Source organism: Bison bison, unplaced genomic scaffold (assembly GCF_000754665.1).
Source record: "Bison bison bison isolate TAMUID 2011002044 unplaced genomic scaffold, Bison_UMD1.0 scf7180017864322, whole genome shotgun sequence".
NCBI lineage: Eukaryota > Metazoa > Chordata > Mammalia > Artiodactyla > Bovidae > Bison > Bison bison.
The window spans coordinates 5,838,136-5,857,465 of NW_011494894.1; the positions used below are offsets into that span (position 1 = coordinate 5,838,136).

A 19,330-nucleotide genomic window follows, 5' to 3' on the forward strand; every position below is an offset into this window, starting at 1 on the left:
ATTTGTTTTTAGAATTTCTATTCTGTTCCAGTGGTTGGATGTTCATGCATTCATTCACTTCTACTCCTTTTAGTGTTGTTTAATATCTGTTAAGGCAGTCACTTCTCAGAGCTCTATTTTCAGAGTGTTCTGACACTGGATCCTTTTTTTGCTTAATGAAAGATAAATAAATAAACCAGTTGGTAGTTTATCTTGACCACATTGAATTAAGGAGGAGATGTGGTTTTGACGCTTCCTCAGAACCCACCATGCTTTTCTTCTGTCCAGGTACTTCTGTTAGCGTTAATCGATAGTAGGAATGGAGGGCATGCTGTCATATTCCTTTGTTTGAGTTCTCTCTGGTGCTTTCGGATTTGTGCATGAAGCTGAGATACCTATCATTTATCAGTCTAAGTACCAATCAGCACTTTGACTGTATCATTACAGTGCCTTCTGGCTTCTATTATTTCTGATTAAAAGTTAGTTGTATTGTTGTTCCCTTGTACTTGATACTTGGTGCTTTCAAGATTCTTTTTGCAGCTTTCAGCAGTTTGGTTATAATATGTCTGAGTGAGTCTCTTTGTGTTCATCCTCCTTGGAATTCAGAGCTTCTTAGGCCCAGAGGTAATTTTTTTTTTTTTTTTTTTATCAAATTTGGGGCACTATTTTGTTTCTCCAACCTAAACCTTTATCACTTCAAACTGGATACAGATATCTTCTGAAACCTGCTAATCATGGATTAAAGGAGTAATCAGCTTTTTTAAGTACAGTTTTCTAACCAATCCCTTTAACAGTTGTCCTAGAGCTACTCTAGTAGCATTCATCTTTGCTTTTTAGGTTCATATAGCCCCTAGGCTATTTCTGCCTTTAATATCTATTCCCTCCAGTATGGTTTTCTTCCAGTAGTACTATCTCTCAGCTTATAAGCTTTCAGCAAGTACTGAATGATTGGGACGTATGATGACTTCTCTTCTTATTTTCTAGCAGTATTTAGGAATTATTCACACAAATAAATTTTTCTGTCATTTCTAAAGATTTGGAATAAGAGAAGCCAACTCTAAATGCCCAGTCCACCATCCTGATCTTGGTTTAAATGCAACAGAGTCAGAAAGGTTATAGAATCCACTTGGCTTTTTAAAATACAAATTTCATAAATATCTTTGATGAAACTTGGGAAAGTTTTGGTCCTCCTAGATAAATGGTATAGTGCCCTGTGGTTTCTTTTCTATTTTTTCCTAATTTAATTTTCTTTTATGTAAGAAATAATACACATCTTCAGTGTTTAAAAGGATATCACTAATGTGAGTTTCACCTCAATTAGAAAAAAAAAACACCTCAGTGTTTCTTTTTACCTCGTACCCCAGTGTTACTGATGGTATTCCTACCTTTAAAATTATGAACCAGTTCGTAAATGGAGATTTTTATCCTTTCATTTCTCACCATAAGTGTTTTACAATATCATTGAGTAATTAAACTCAAATACACTCTGCTCACATTTGATCCTGAATCTGTAAAAACTTAACATCTTTCCTTCTCTTTCAGGAGTCCTTCATGTCGCTTTATAATTTTGGATTGTTACTACCATGGGTTTTTTTTGAATTGTTTTAAAAATTGAAGAATGTTTGATTTACACTGTTGTGTTAATTTCTGTTGTACAGCAAAGTGGCTCAGTTATACATGTATATACACTCTTTTTCATCTTCTTTTCCATTGTGGTTTATCCCGGGAGACTTGATATAGTTCCTTGTGCTAAGCAGTAGGACCTTGTTTTCCATCCATTCTAAATGCAGTAGTTTATGTGTCCTAACCCAGACTCCCATCCACCCCTCTCCTGCCACAGGGCTCAGTGTCCGTGAGTCTGCTTGTTTTGTAGATAGGTTCATTTGTGCCGTGTTTTAGATTCCACATATAACTGATATTTTATGGAATCTGTCACTAGAATGTTTTTTTAATCTAACATTTTAAAGGATTTTTGACTTAATGAATTACTATTAAGCAATATGAATTGTTTTCTGCATTGTTGTAATCATATAGGACTTACGGAGTATAAATGAGTGTTTCTTTCCAAAAAGTCAGATCACTTAGAACTTTTTATCAATATGTAGTATATAATTTAAAAAATCAAATAGTTCTGCATCTTATTAGTAATGATAACTGCCCCACTCCCTAAAGTAACCAACTATTAATAAACATCTTACAGCTGTTTCTTCTAATGTTTAAAGTCTCTAATGTTTGATGTCTTCCCTATTTCTAAGTTATATTGCCTATAACTTCCTTTCATGAAGACAACTATTCAGAATCTCAGACCAGCTCAGTCACATGCATGTACTTCTCCTCTCCAGTGTTGGCTTAATCAGTATTCCGTGTTCATATTTTTATAAATATAAAAACTTTGTTTACAAGTTGTATTAGTTATCTATCTGTGTGTAACAAATTACCTCAAAACTTGGTGGCTTAAGACATTATCATCTCAGTTTCTCTTGAGTCAAGAATCCGGGCATAGCTCAGCTGGGTCCACTAGCTAAGGGTCGCTCACAAGGCGGCCGTCAAGGTATTGGCTGGGGCTGCAGTCATCAAGGCCTGACTGGGGAAGGACCTGTTTACAAGCTCATTCACATGGTTATGACCTGGATGTAGGTTGTTAGACTGAAGACCTGAGCACTTGTTGGCTGCTAAGAGGTGTTCTCAGTTCATTGTCAAGTAGTCTTCTTCACAGAATAGCAGCTCACTTCATCAGAAAGAACCAGAGAGAGAAAGGGAGAGAGAAAAAGAGAATATTGCTATATTCTAGTCACTAGATATGAGTCTACAGATCCAGTGATCTCGCCTTCAAGAGGTGGAGATTAGAGAAGGGTATGAACACCAGGATACAGGGATCATTGCTGCCTTTCTTAGAAGGCTGCTCCACAGAGAGGAACCAGTTACAGTGCTGTAATAACTTTTTTATACACCTCTTCAATTACTCGAATTAATCATTACTATATATTTGTCACCTTTTGGGTGTGTATATACTTTTCAAAATCCATAATACAGTTTAGTGCTTCTGTGATTTTTGTTAAAAACAACCTTTGGGTTTCATTTAATTCCGCTGGAGACAGTCCTCCTCCTCTGGTTTGGGTTGTTTGTTTCTAAGTCTGCGAAAAGCTGTTGCCCTGGGTCTTCCTTTTAGACTCATAATGGAAATTTTCTTTGGCTTTCTCCTTGTGATGTACTTCCTATATCTTAAATCTTATGTATTTTGACCTTTCCTTCTTCACTTTCTCCTTTTGAAGCTACACTTTTTCCCTTAGGAGGATTTCCTTAGAAGGATTGCAGGGGTAAATATAGAAGTCTAGGTTAGAAGTTGTTTTTCCTCAGAATGTTTAAGATGTTATTCCTTTGTCTTTTAACCTTCAATATTGACAAGTTTGCTGCTGTTCTTAGGAATAGTCCTTTGTGTTTTTTTCTCTGAGTGCTCTTAAAATCTCTCTTCTTAACCCACTATTCTAAAATAACTTCAGGATGTTTATGAATTCATCTTTTTTAATTCATTGTGCTGCAGTCTGTGAGCCCTTAAACCTGAGTTCTTCAGTTTTGATAAATTTTTTCTATTTTCTCTTTGATAATTTTTTTCTCTCAAATTATTTCTGTTCTGTCTTCCCAGAACTCATTTTAGTTATATGATGGATCTGCTTGATTAACCCTCTAATTTTTTTTACATCTCTATTTATTTCTTAGCATTTAGTTCTTCTTTATAAATTTCCTTGAGTTTTATCCAACTTTTTTTTTTTTCCAACTTTCCTGCTTAAACTTGTCATACTTCGTTCATTTCCAAGAGTTATTTCATATTTTTATTGTTCCCTTTTTAATAGTATCCTATTCTTGTCTCAGAGATGTGAAATCTAATCTTACCTCTATGATACTATTGACTGTAGTTGGGTATATTTTATATTTAGGGGAGGATAGGTTTTTCATTTTGCTTATTTTTGTATTGTTGCTATTATTTTGTTAGTTATTCTTTCCTAATTATTTCTGGTTTGCAATTCTGTTCTTGTCATAGTGTATCTCAAATGTCTAGTAGTCTTAGTTTTCCATGCTGACAGTTATATTGGAGTTCTTGGGGCAGGGCTTATAAACTGATAAGATTTTACTGTAATGAGAAGGCAGTCTGCCTTCTCATTACAAGAACTCCCAAAAGACAGTCAGCCAATCTGTATGTGTGTTTTTTCTCCTGGATTGGTAAGTACTTATGCAGAGGAATCTTGCAGTCTTTTATCAGCTTTCTAGGAACCATGTTGGGGAAGGAGACTGGCAGGTCTTAGCATTTGTACAGACTTTTACTTAGTCCCTTTCTTTTCATATGCCTCCTCACTCTTAACTGTGACTAACGCCCCTGGTTCCAGATCCCCTGTGGTTCAGCCTCACCCAAGATTAACTTCCTCTTTTGGATGGAGAAGACACAGAAGCCTAACTGTTGATCTTAGAGAAGATCTACAAGTCTTAAAATTTTTAAATGAAGTCTTTTTTTTTTCCCCCACATTACTACCCTATTTCCATCTTCAAAGACAGTCAGTACTTTCATTCTCAAGCCTTTTCAGGCCCCATGATGCCAGTGGGCTTACTGTTTATTGGTAGCCTGTCTACCCGTTTCAGGCTCGGGCTTTAGCTTTCTCTGACCTGCTAAATCAGTTACCCCTTTGTGTATCTCCTTCCCACTTCTAAAATTTTATTGACATTTCTCATCATCTTATCTCTTCTCACATTTTATTTATCTTTGGGGTTTGAATTTTATTCCTTTGTTCTCATCTTAATAATGCTTTAAGAAACAGAAGAGATTAAAGTATGTGTTCAGTCCATTTCATTTAAAGTCTCTAAATAGTTTGAATTCCTCATCTGGAATTACCTTCGTGGCCTATTTACCAATGACATAGATATAGTAGTTCTTTCTTCATACCTTCATTTTTTTCTACTTCGTAACTTGAAATGATAACCCTGATCCCTGAAGATGCTGATGCTCATCAGGCACTAAGAAATCTTAGGCAAGGGTCTTCAAAAAAGACACAGGTTTATATGATGGGATCATTTTGCAAAATACATCAGGAAACAAACTGACAAATATTTGTGTGCTGCCTGCGGTAAGTTGGTACAACTGACAGAACCATAAATATAAATCACCCTACTTTGGGTAAGTCTGCCTGTAGTACATGTAATTTAATTATTTAATGGTTTCAGGGAAGATGTCTTGAATATATTCGTACAGCATTTGAGCAGCATCATTCTCAACAAAGCTAACGTCAATGATAACCACACCTTCTAAGGCTGAAAGGTAGACCTAGGAACAAACAATGAAGGAGGCCGTTAAGTATATATACAACTGTGAATTATGCCACTTAATTGCATTAAATGACAGTGATATCAGATAGCAAGAAGCTATAGACCCATGTCCCTACTACCGTAATCCTGAGTTCTGGATATATCTAGGGCCCATTGATCAGATCAGGCATTTCCAAGAAAGTGAATGATCAACCCAGAAATGGCCTGGGGGAACTCTGTTGGAGAAAATCTGATTTAAAATGACTATAGGAAATGGCAACCCACTCCAGTACTCTTACCTGGAAAATCCCATGGATGAGGAGCCTGGTAGGCTACAGTCCATGCGGTCGCAGAGTCGGACACGACTGAGCGACTTCACTTCACTTCACTTCATTCTGAGTCTTAAGTGAACAGGAAAGTCCATGGTAGAATATCATGCCATTTTGGAGACTTAAGACTAGGTCTTGTATCTCCCCAGTCATATTCAGATTACATCAGGGCCCTCATTGCTCTTTAAACTGAATTAGTTTCTTCTAGCCTACATGTCTGGGACTGAATATGCATCAAGCCTAGGGAATAGAGTAATTCATTTTCTCTTCCCAATTACAGAAGAGTTAACTTATGGGAAATGCCTTTATTTTGATGGATGTTGGTTATATGGGTATGTACATTTATTAAAGCTCATCAACCTTTTCACATAAAATGTATACATTTTACTGCATGTAAATTATACCCCAATCAGTTGATTTTAAAATATGGATAGCTTGTAGAATTTATAAGACTTTCTCCTGCTGAAATTATTTCAGGTAGTATAGTGACTTAAAACCATGCCTCTAATTTTGACATGGATTTCTATATCTTTTTTAAGCTTTAATCATCTGATCTACATAACTGAGATCTTAATACCTGCTTCAGAGAGTTTTAAGGATTAAATTTTTTTTAATGCATATAAATGCACAATACCTGGCACATAGTAGATCCTCAGTGTATTGTAGCTGCAAATTATTACTTATATAACAATTACTACTGTTTACATTGTTATTTCTCCTTTGATTTCTTTTTATTACCTTTTCACAGAAAACCCATATAGACAGCTACCCTGTAATTGTCATGGAAGCATGCCTGGAAAGACAGCAATAGAACTTGGACCTCTATGGTATGTGCCTAAGCATAGTAATGTATTCAGAGTTTATGCATGTATTGATCTGATTGCTGACTTTTGATTACTGTGGTAGAAGACAAATTTAGTTTCAATTTTTAAAAAAATATAGGTAAATAATTATAATTCTTTTCCCTTATGAACCTGAGGTGTTTTCTTTTCACATTTTTCTATACCATTATTCTTAAAAGTTTGTGAGAGTTAAGATGCAGTCGGATTAAAGAGAAGCCAAGCTGATCTGCAAACTAAATCATTCATTCATGCGTAGTAAGGATGAGGCTTTTTTCAGCTGATAATTATAGAACTAGGGTATGATTTTAAAGTGATCACTATAACTTTTTATAGACCAGTCAACTAATGTAAAAGTTCTTTGAGGAATTAATTTTAAGGAAGAAGGGCATGTTAAAGTGAATGTCTGCTTTTGTATTAGGTAAAGCTGTTTATATGTGACACAGCTGCAAATATTTAATGTATGTGTGTGCTTTTTGCATCCTTGGTAACTAGTTATGTTTTTCATGTTTGAAAGTTGAATTGCTTTTACTCACAATCCTTCCCATAAGCTATTTGTTACTAGAGATTCTTGGAGAAATTTGAGATTGCTAATAGCATTGTAATAACAATCATGGCAAACTCCAGCCTCATTACTTTATAAGGCTAAGGTTTAGTCATTACTAAGTCTAAAAATTAACTTAATGGTAAACATATTTGTGCTGATGCCCATTATTTTATCTTCAAGTAAATACTTTTAGATTAAGAATGACCTGGCCAGCCTTACCTTCTAGTTCTCTCAATCACCTGCAGTATGTTGACCCTACTCACTCTTGGAACTGGGGAAGTTCAGAGTAACAGGTTGCTAGATCCAGAAAGATCTCCTAGCCCAACTCCTCCCTCATTTTACCAGATGAGAAAATGATGGCACAGTCTATTTTAAGTGTTGGATAAAACTGATCCCTCAGGATTTAGTTAGTCGCACACACAGAACAGAACCAGAACTTTTTTTTTTTTTTACCTCCAAGACTGAGTTCTAAACAATAACTTAAGGTTTTCTTACTTAAAGCCATTGTTCATGTCTTTACGCTCATTTAGTCTCTTCTCCCTTCCCTTCCTCTAATTCAAATTCTGCATCCTTTTTGAAGTGTCACTCCTCAGTGCTTAAATCCAAAATAATCTTTGAATTGTCTTTTAGTAAATCTTACACTGGTCACTTGTTTGACACTTAAAATCACATATCCTTTCATATATATTTGCTTACCCTAGTAATAGCTACTGTTTCTTGAGGATATACCTTGTACTAGGGATTGTAGGTGTATTATCTCATTTAATTCCTGTAAGTCTGTGAGAAGTTTTATTTTCCATATTATGATAAGGAATGTGAGACTCAAAACAATAGTTACTCAAGATTACATAGCTAGTAAGTGGTGGAAAGGTTTGTCTGACCTGGAATTCATATTCTGTCCATTATACTTGTGATTCTCAAATTAAATGGGAAACTGAGCCCTGGGCCACTTTTTAACTGCATCACTACCAGCACATGTAATTCTTATGGATGTCACCCTGCCCCGCCACGTATGCCCTGGAACTAAGGGTTACTGTTACTGATAGGAATATGCATTGTGAAAACCTCTGCATTACTGTGTGTCCCAGTCTAGATTCTGTCTACATTTACAGGCTTTCATAGGGTAAACAGTGAATTTTATACTTCACTATATCTTACACCTCTATGTACGACAGGACTATACACCTTATGAGGGCTCAATAAATTGACCTATTGTGAATGAAATTTCCTTTACTAATCCCACTAGCTTAGAGAATTGACATGATAAAGTAGGCAAATTACTTAGTCATTGTTTAATTACGAAGACTTATTTTATTAAAGAAAACACTTCTTGAATCTAATTCTATATTCTTTTTTTCAGGTCAAGTTCCCTTTTCAATACTGGATTCCTCAAAAGAATGCTGTCTGAATCTCTTCACCATGGTTTAGATGACATTCAGACCCTAATAAAGACATTAATCTTTGAGTCAGAGTGTACTCCTCAGTTTTCAGTTCATGCACCTTCAAATCTCAACAAGCAAGGTGACTTAACACTAATTTACTAGGTTACAAATTGTTTATCAAAAATACATCTTTAATGTTATAATTAAAAGCAATATAAGTAGTATGCTTTAAGTAAATTCTCTGTAATGAGTCTCATCAGTAATCCAGTTAGCTTTTTTTTTTTATTGCATTGTTTTCTTCAAGTTTATATTAGGGGCCTGAAAGGAATGATGATTTTGTTTTATAGATGTATTTTTTAAACTTTAGTAGATTGAAAGAACTAAAAGTCTGTTCTGATTTTATCACCCTGTATCTGCTTTCTGGAAAGAGAAACTTTAGGTCATTCTGAGAACAGTGTGGCCAAAAATTTTGTAATATCCGTTGAGCCATGGAAGCTAGGTTTACACTTACCACTCAGAAAAGTTAAGTTTTTTCTACTTTGTTTTCTCTTTAGTATAAATAGGCTTGTGTAGTTTTATCTGGCTACTGATAGAAGGGTGGGCCTGTTAGGTATCTTAGAGGGTCAAAAAATGAATTCTTGGAACCTGTTTTGGTCACAGAATCATATATTCATAAAAGCAGTGCATAGATTTAGTAAGTTTTTATGTAAACTTCAAATTGTTGCTTAATATCATCCTGTAAAATATTTTGTTTCCATTTGTTCTAATTTTAGAAGAATGCGGTGTATTTATTAAAACTACAGACGATACCACAACAGATAGTCACAGCGCACAAGGTACGTGTGCGTGTGTATGAACGCATCTGTGTAAGAGCACGTAGCAGCAGGGTAACTGGAAGAGAAGAGATTGCTTTGGTAGCCTACTTCAAATTCATTTTCATCTTATTATACCAGCAACCAAATTACAGTAGACCTTATTTATCTGGCATTTGCATAGTTCAGAACTTCTATCAATATGTATTTTGTTCACATCTCTGGTATATGGTGATCCCCTTCTAAGAGCTATACAAGATGTTAAAAGAAATGTCACTGATTAACCAGAAGACCCTATACTCTGGCCATAAGAATTTTATTACATAGCCTTTCTTATAATTTGAGGTGTGTATATACTTTAAAATATACTTGTATTAGGCATTGTAAATTCATATCAAAGGATGTTAAGATTTGTAATGGTGGTGCTTAATGTCTAAGGTTTTTAGAAGGCAATGTTAGATTCTAAATCTGTTTTGTATACAGGCAAAAACAGTGTTGAGATTGAAAGAACCAAGGACTATACTTACAAGCTGTAATTTTGTATTAGTTGCTGAGCATTTTAGTGTTGATTTTCAAAGAGAAGAAAATTTTAACTCCTGCTAATAGCTTATGGTTTAATAACTACATACTGTTCCCAAGTCATGTTCATTTAGCATCTTCAACCAATTTGTTAGGATTCAAATCACTTAAAAATGATTTATTCTCCTTAATTTCTCTGTTGGAGGGAAGAGAAGGGCATTCCAGTATCCTGTAAAATACATTAAATTTACGAGTATCACCCTACTTCTTTGTGTCATTTGTTACATAACCTTAGCCAGGTCCCCCACCTTTAAGAGTTGTCATAAAACCTTTTTAGAATAAGGTAAAAACATAAGTTTTGAAGATATTTAAAATCTCTGAGCCTTTCTCATGTATAAATTAAGGGAGTTAGACTAATCTCTATGGATTCTTTTATAGCTCTAAAATTATGATTGTTCTAAACTAGTATAACAACATATAAAATCTTACATGATAGAAAATATCAGGCAAAAGAAATCTATGTACTGCTGATGATAGTAATTGGAAGGTATTGGATTTTTAGTCTCAGCCTTTCCTAACTCTTGGGGTACATGTGCCTTCTTAGATTTAATGTGACAGTATAATCAGGTTTTAATTATCTGATTTAATGGGGGAAGCCATGAGTCAATACTTCAACAATATTTATCTTTGAATGCAGTTTATCATTCATTTTCATGCATCAGATTTGTCTTCTGAATACTTTTGCTTAAGTGAATGTTCATGAAAATTTTAAATTTGGCCATAATAACATCCATGTTGAACATTCAGAAAAAAATCTCCATATGGTAACTTGGATATCTCAGTTGTCTTCCTTTTGTGATTTTTCAAGGGATAACTGCTAGAAACTTACTTGCTAGCTTCCTTTCACTGAAAATGTAAAGGCTAAGTACTGTGGTAAAAAGTAGGCAATGAGATCATACAGTGTACTCATAAATTCCTATATGCAAGCCGCTGAGACTGACTTTGTGTTCGTTTTGTGTTCAATGAAGACTACTGTATATCAAACACAGTTGACTCTTGAACAGCCCTGGGATTAATCCATGTGTAACTTAAAGTCAGTCCTTCATCCACAGATTCAACAAACTGTGGACCATGTGTTACTGTAGTTTCTGCCTGTTGAAAAATATCCATGTTGAAGTAGACCCACACAATTTAAAACCGCATTGTTCACAAGGGTCAATTCTATTGGCATTCAGTAGAGAATACAACTATAGAAATAAAGGACCTTATTCTCCAGGAACTTAGAATATAATTTGGGAAGGATTTATACACATTATAAAGACCTAAATACATGAAACAAGAAAACATATAATGACAGAACTTAATCAAACTCAGAGTAGTGTTGAGAGTAGTGAAATCTGTGGAATGACTGGCCCAGATTTCAAAAATGGCTTTCTACAGAAGATGGAGGTAGGCTTGAGGCTTACAACTGAAGAAGGTAGAAAGAAGTTCTGATTCAGCAAACAGTTAAACAGTAAAATTACATGAGTAAAGGATAGTGAAAATATAAATACTACAATAAAAGCTATGTTATTGTAAGAATTAAGATTGGATATATAGGTCAAAAGGTTGTGTCAAAGAATTTAGACTTGAAGAGATAGTATGTAGTTATTCAAGTATCTGGCTTGTGATTTTTAAGAGAATGCTAACTTTCTGTGTTAATATCTGTACGTTTCAGGAAAGAGAAAAAGTAATGAAACAACTGCAAATTTAGTCAAGAGGCAAAAGACTGATGTCAATACTGAACATCCTCCCTTTTATTACAACATCCACAGACACAGCATTAAAGGAATGAATATGCCAAAGTAAGACAGACAGTGAATGACAAAGTGTATATATTTACTATTTTAATGACATTATGAGTTAAAACAAGAACCTCATTTTTGCCTTTCCTTGTTGCAGGTTAAAAAAGTTTTTGTGCTATCTTTCTCAAGCAGGCTTTCGAGTAAGCCGAACTCATTTTGACCCAATGGGAGTTCGTACAGATGCACCTCTAATGCAGTTTAAATCCATCCTTTTGAAGTACAGCACCCCTACTTACACCGGAGGACAGTCAGAGGGCCATGTCCAACCAGCATCTGAAGACACAGTAGCCGACAGGGTTGAAATGTCAGTGAATGACAAAGCAGAAGCAGGTGGTTGCAGAAGATGGTAAATGTAAAGGAAAGTTTCTCAGATGTCTGTGTTGATGGCCACAATTATTATTCTCTGTAACAACTGTAGTGCTTTTTCTATTCTTTCAATTCAGTTGTGTAAAAATAAAAAACAGTGCTCTTTTCATTCAGAAAATTAGCAGTTTCTAATTTAGCTGGTTTGGGAGCTATGCTTTCCAAGTTTTTCTTATTTTAAAGAAAGCTTAAAATTTGAATGAAAACATTTCATATGAAGCCAAGTTTGTGACTGAGATCACCCTACTGTTTAATAACTCAGAAAATTTTCACATGCAGACTGTTTGGAATTTTATATGTTATGAAAATAACACATTACTTAATCTCAGCTCTACTTAAAGTGATTCACGATATTTATCTTTTCTGTTTGTAATGTGTAAGATGAATCCAGAATCCTTTTATTAAAGTGACCCTAAATAGGAGGAATAGTGTCCTTTCTGATTACTAATGTATTATTTCACAAATACAAGATAAAATATACTCCCAATTTCAAGAAATCTTATTTCTCCAACTAAATACTTATCAGAGATAGAAATACATTTTCTTGTAAGTTTAAAGTCCAGATGATTACACTTTAAGATTTTGTTAAAATAAATTGAGACTACTGTTCTAATATAATTGTTTACAAGCATGAAATTCTGAGGACAGATTTTGTTATGAATTAAACAAACTGGGTGATCTCAAGTGCCTCAGTTAATGCACGTACAATATTCATTTGCTTGGTTATGCTACCTCTCAGGAGTAAAACTTGTCACCTTATGAATTTATGAAGTGAGGATTTTCTTGCTTTTTGGGGTGTTTTTTTTTTGTTTGTTTTGCTTGTTTTTTTGGTTTGTGTATGTGCTAATTTTTTGCACAAGTAGCCCAGGCTAACATGACTACAAAAATTAGTTGGAAAAAAAAAATCTTGTTTCCATTAATAAATATGGTTCTTGCTTCATCCGAATATGAGTTTGTATGAAAACATATACCAAAAATTTAGATTTTTGTTTCAAGGATTTAATGCACATTTACCTAAGTGTTTCTTAGAAAAACTAACTTTTTTTTACAAGTATTAAGCTTGGGAAATGGAGGAAGAGAAATGACTGAAAGGTTTAATATATCATGTAAAAAAAACCACTCCCATGACATACACAGAAATTCAGGGAGTTGGGGCTGCATCAACCTAAGAGTATTAATTTAGAAGAAATAAAAGAAAAATTCTTTGTGTTATTACAGCATAATCTTAGAAGGATGCTTTTTCTTATCTCCAATTAATGGAATTTTAGTAAAATAAAGGAATAGATGAAGTACATGTTTAGTTTCTATGACCATTACAAGAAAACCTTTATTATTCTTGCCAGTTAATTCACAAACACGAAAAGAAATAAAAGTTGTTATTTTTTTGTATAGTTAAGAAAAGTTTCTATAAATCCATGAGACAAACCAGCACTTGGACCATCTGATTATTTAAAATATATGTGTATGGGGAGAGGAAATAAGGTGAAGGAATAGGAGGATATAGAACCCACCTCCCCCTACAAACATATAAAAAATACATCTACATGTTGAACAATTCTCACTGAAAACTAACTAGAACCTGTCGGATGTACAACCAAGGCTGTATAAAAGGTCCACACAGAAACAGGTAAGGAAAAACAGGCAATCAGGTAGGGACCTGTGACCCTGGGAGGGAACTTGGAGGAAAAGGGAGACTACCCTCCCTGGAGGGTGAGTGGTTCAAGCCACACATTGGGTACCTCAGCCTGGGGTCCAACAAAGGGAAGACGAGGCCCTTGGCGGGTTGGAAGACCAGTGAGACTAACAGGAGGGCTCTGGGAAGGCTGTACTCCACTCATGACGAGCACTTGGATACTCACATGGCCTCACAGCTGGGTGGAAAGGGCGATTGAAATGGAAACCTCACAGACTGCTGACATTGCCCATGACCGCTCTCGTGTACCCCCCACTGCCCCCAGCCTGAGCTGAGCAGATGCTCCAGCACTGCGGGCCTTGCACTGCAGATTCACCGTGAAGCAAGGGTTGCCACAACCGTGGAAAAAGCTCAGCTGGCTATGAGATGCTAAAGGCAGCTCAAACCCTACGTGCTGTCTTAGCAAGGTGGGGAGCAGCCGTTTCCAGTGATGGCACAGCAGAGACAGTCAGGAAGGTCACCTCAGCTCTCGCCTAATACCCACCGTGCACCTCTTGCTCCAGCCCTGCTCCCTGCTGGTGTGAAGCTGAGTGCTGGGAGGAACAAGAGCACACACTGAAAGCTACCTGAGCCAGCCTGGACCTGACCCTCGGGGCTTCTGCTCCAGCAGCATGAGACCTGACCCCAACCCTGCGGGCAACTGAGAGGAGGGGAAGCCCTGCATCCCCCCGCCTCCAGCACCGCCACCTCCAACCCCGCCTCCCACCGAGTGACAGCTGCCAGCTCGCTCCTCTGAAGAAAGGTGTGACCCATGTTCATGTCCGATCCAGCTCTCCCACCAAAGAACACGCAGACTACACAGGATACTCCCACTCAAGGACTCCTTCAAGGATGCCAGAGAGAACTGTTTCACCTGATTGCATAGGGACAGAGAAAAATAAGCCAAATAAGATGACAGAGGAATTTCAGTTCAAAGAGCAAGAGAAAATGGTTAGGGTGGGGGAACTAATGAAATATTTACCAGGTAAAAGAATTCAAAGCATTAGTAATGAGAATGCTACCTGAACTAGGAAAAGGAATAGATGAATACAGTGATAAAGTTTTAAAGGAACTAGAAAATATAAAAGAGAACCAGTCAAAACTGAACACAATAACTGAAATAACAAGCACTAGAAAGAATGACCAGCACACTGGGTGACACAGAACACATAAGTAACCTGGAAGACAACAATGGAAATTACCCAGTCACACAACAAAGAGAAAAATGTTTTTAATGTTAAGATCACACTTCTAGTGATCTCTGGGGTAACGTGTATCAACATTCACATTATAGGGGTCCCAGAAGAGAGAGGGGGGTCAAAAATGTATTTAATGAACTTATGGCTCAAAGTGATGAAAGGGAAAAACATGCAACCTAGGATACTCTACCCAGCAAGATTATCATTTAGAATTGAAGGCAAGATAAAGAACTCAGATAAGCAAAAATGGAAAGTGTTCCTCAATACCAAGCCAACCCTAGAAGAAAATGTTAAAGGTTCTTCTGTAAGAGGAAAAGAAAAGGACCTAACAAGAAATTATAGGAAAGGACAATCCCACTAGTAAAGGCAAATATGTAGTAAAAGCCAAGTATCAACCACTCAAATATGCTAGTACAAAGGTTAAAAGACAAAAAATTTATAAATCAATTATAGTAATTGATTATATATATAATATATAATATAATATATATTATATATTATATAATATTATAATTATTTATTTATATTATAATTATATATAAAATAAATAATATAATTATATATAATATAATTATAATTATAAAATAATAGTATAGTAATTACTAAGGGAATTGTCCTCTTCCATATGGTCTAATGGTTAGGATTCCTGGTTTTCACCCAGGTGGCCTGGGTTTGACTCCTGGTGTGGGAAGGCAAAGATTTTGGGTGGCTTCACTAGTGGCTCAGATGGTAAAAAATCCACCTGCAATGTGGGAGACCCGGGTTCAGTGCCTGGGTTAGGAAGATCCCCTAGAGAAGGGAGAGGCTACCCACTCCAGTACACTGGCCTGGAGAATTCCATGGACAAAAGAGCCTGGCAGGCTACAGTCCATGGGGTCACAAAGAGTCGGACATGACTGAGTGACTTTCACTTTAGTAAAGGAATAAACATGAAGATGTAAAATATAACAAGAAATACCAAGTAGAGGAAAAGGTAGTAAAAACATAGATCCTTTCAGAATGTGTTTGAACCTAAAGGACTATCTGTTTAAAACAAATCAATACAGAACCGTGGAACCCCACGGTAACCAAACACCTACAATAGATACACAAAAACAAGGACGGACCACAAATACACCACAAAGGAAAACTGTCAAACCACAATGGAAGAAACAAAAGGGACAGGGAAGAACCACAAAATAAGCCCAAAACAAGTAATAAAACGGCAGTAAGTACACACCTATCAGAAATTAATGGCAATAGATTTTCAAGGTAGAAGATTAGGTTTTTAAGATCTGCTTTGTAAATATAAACATCAATAGCTGTAATTTCACCATGACAAGGCAGTGATCCATGAAGGGGGATTTCACTGTAACGGCAGAAAGCAAAGAGGAACTAAACAGCCTCTTAATAAGGGTGGGTGAAGGAGGAGAGTGAAAAAGCTGGCTTAATACTCAATATTAAAAAAAACTAACATCATGGCATCCAGTCCCATCACTTCATTGCAAATAGAAGGGAAAGAAAGCAGTGACAGATTTCCTCTTAGGCTCTAAAATCATCGCAGATGGTGACTGAAGCCATGAAATTAGAAGATTGCCTCTTGGCAGAAAAGCTATGACAAACGTAGACCGTGTGTTACAAAACAAAGACATCACTTTGCCGACAAAGATCTGTATAGTCAAGGCTATGAGGTCTTTCCAGCAGTCATGTATGGATGTGAGAGCTGGGCCATAAGGCAGGCAGAGACGGAAGAATTCATGTTTTCAAACTGTGGTGCTGGAGAAGGCTCTTGAGAGTCCCTTGGACAGCAAGGAGCTCAAACCAGTCAATCTTAAGGGAAATCAACCTTGAGTAGTGATCAAACCTGGGCCCCCTGCATTGGGAACATGGAGTCTTAGCCACTGGACAATCGAAAAGTCCCTACCGTGCTTCATGTTTCATTACGCAGTTAACTTTACCAGTGCTACTATTTATGTGGATTCAACTTACTATCTAACGTCCTTTCATTTCTTCCTGAAGGATTCTTCAGTATTTCCTATAGGGTAGGCAGGTCTGCTACTGACAAATTTGCTCTGTTTTTATGTGTGACCATCTTAATTTCTTTCATTTTTGAGGAGTAATTTTGCTGCATATAGAATTCTAGGTTGACTTTTTCCTGCAGAGCCTCTGGGCCTCCATGACTTTCCTATGAGAAGCAAGCTGTTAATCTTATTAGAGAGTCCTCATATGTGATCACTTTTCTCTTGCTGTTTCTCAAACCCAATCTTATTTAGCAGTAGTTAGGCTTCTCAGATGTGCATATTCTTTTCTGTAAATTCTGAAGTTTGGGGCAATTATTTCTCCAAATATACTGTAACCCCTTCTCTCCTTCTAGGACCTCCATTATGCTATTATACTTGATAGTGTCCCAGACATCTCTGTAGTTTTCCCCCTTTATTCCTTTAAATTTTATTTCATATTACAATATAGCTGATTTACAATACTGTGTTTCTATTCCTTTTTTTCTGATTAGGCTACTCTCAAGTAATACCTCTGTTCAAATTTGTTGAATATTTCTAGCAGTTCAAATCTGCTTTTGAGGGACTCTACTCAATTTATTTCACCTGTTATAGTTTTCCAATCCAGGATTTCTATTTGCTTCTTTTATCATAATTTCTCTTTATTGTTATTCTCTATTTGGAGAAAGATTATTCTCAAATTTAGCTTTTAAGACATGGTTTCTTCTAGTTCTCTGAACAAGCTTTTAAAGGCTAACAAAATTTTACTTAAAAACTTCAACACCTGGGCTTTGTCCCAGACACTTTCTTTCCAAGTCTTGTAAATTTTTGTTGAGAACTAAACATTTAAAATAATATAACATGCCAACTCTGAACAAAGAATCCCTTCCCCTCCTCAGGTTTTGCTGCGTTAGAACTTCTTGGACTAACTCTGTAAAGTCTGCATTTTTTTGCTGTGTGTGACCATTATATTCTGTTTTGCTAGCTTAAATGTGAATGATATTTGCTCAGTTGTGTCCAACTCTGCGACCCCAAGGACAAAAGCCTGCCAGGCTCCTCTGTTCGTGAAATTCTCCAGGCAAGAAAACTGGAGTGGGTTGCCATTTTTTTCTCCATTTTGTTAGCTTAGAGGTCAGCTAATGATTGGACAGCAATGTTCTTTAATGCCTTTAAACAGTTAACTCTCCCAATCTTGAAGAAGTGCTCTTTGAAACTATTGGGCTATGCCTTCAACACTTCAACATGCAGTTTACAACTGCCTTAGCTTTCACTTCCTACTTACAGAGCCTCAAGTTCTGTCACAGGTTAGATTAATGCTTTTTCTTTTGGGTATGCATACATCTTATACATGCAGCCTTCTAGATTCCCAGGAATTATGCTGGAACTTTTCAAAGCCCTCTACAGACATGACATTTTTTTGTTTTTGTTTTTGGTCAGCATCTGTTTAGCCTCAATTGTTATCACAGTCTCAAGTAGCTTCTATGGTAAACAGGGTAAAGATACAGATCTTTGCAGAGTGAGTGGAGTCAGGTCAAATAAAGACAGAACTCTTTAAAATACAGAGCTTTTCAGTGAGGTACCAGACAGGTCAAATAGTGACAATTCTCTAGAGTGGGCTTTTTGTGGTGCTTCAAGTTCCCTCCAGTGGTTACTAGGCTGCTGGTTTTAACAGTTGCAAGGTTGCTTGTTTTCAAAGCTGACCTAGAACTGAGGAAATATGGACAGGGAAATTTAAAATGTTACAAACCATTTTGTTACAGTTTCTGTTGAATAAATGCTTTTTAGACTACTGGAAGCTTTTAGTTTTTTTTTTTTTAGAGTTCTGACAAAGTTGATTTTGACAACTTTTAGTGTTATCATTGTTTTTATGGAACAACAGATTTTCAGCGGTCCTTACTCCATTAATTCAGAAAAGTTATCAAGGAAGCCATTTTTATAGTTACAACAATGGAACACTAATTACTTTTCCTTTCTAATAATTATGTTTCTAAGACTTAGTAAACCAAATATTTCTAAGTAGAAATGTGGTGGGAATTTACGAGAGATCTTTTCTCATTTGGCATTTCAATTATTTCATGCTTGGTTCTCCAAGTTGAGAGTCCTGAGACTCAATTTTCTCAAAGGTACAAGTGAAATATTGTCGTTCCCAGTGTTCAGAAGACTTAAAACGATAATGTAAAACTAATTACAAAGGTACAGTAATCAAAACAGAGTGGTACTGGCAAAAGAAAAGTCATACAGACCAATGGGATACAAGCCCATACATAAACCATCCTATATGTACGGTCAATTGATTTTCATTAACTGAAAATTAATTAAGGCTGCAAGACAATTCAGTGGAGAAAGGGCAATCTTTTCAACAAATGGTGCTGGGGAAACTTCATATCCAAATGCTAACAAAGCTGATTTCTTATCTTTTGCCATATACAAAACTCAAGATGGAAAAAAAGACCTAAAAAAAGACTCTTGGAGGAAAATCTTCATGATATTAGATTTGGCAATGCATTCTTGTACATGACACCAGAAGCACAGGCAACAAATAGAAAAATTGGAACTTATCAAAATTAAAAACTTTTG

At 36.0% G+C, this 19,330-nt stretch overlaps 1 protein-coding gene across 2 annotated transcripts in view; it reads left to right on the top strand.

Annotated features, from left to right (window-relative positions):
• The window catches only part of TRMT1L (tRNA methyltransferase 1 homolog (S. cerevisiae)-like), a 35,116-nt gene extending 21,918 nt beyond the window's left edge, over positions 1-13,198 (top strand). For both annotated transcript variants that reach the window (XM_010853084.1, XM_010853085.1), the window contains exons 11-15: positions 6,349-6,427; positions 8,347-8,507; positions 9,142-9,204; positions 11,417-11,543; positions 11,641-13,198. In XM_010853084.1, coding sequence (XP_010851386.1) covers positions 6,349-6,427; positions 8,347-8,507; positions 9,142-9,204; positions 11,417-11,543; positions 11,641-11,893 — 683 coding nt within the window. In that variant the 3' untranslated portion in view covers positions 11,894-13,198. The remainder of the gene's footprint in view (positions 1-6,348; positions 6,428-8,346; positions 8,508-9,141; positions 9,205-11,416; positions 11,544-11,640) is intronic.
• The last annotated feature ends 6,132 nt before the right edge of the window (positions 13,199-19,330 follow it).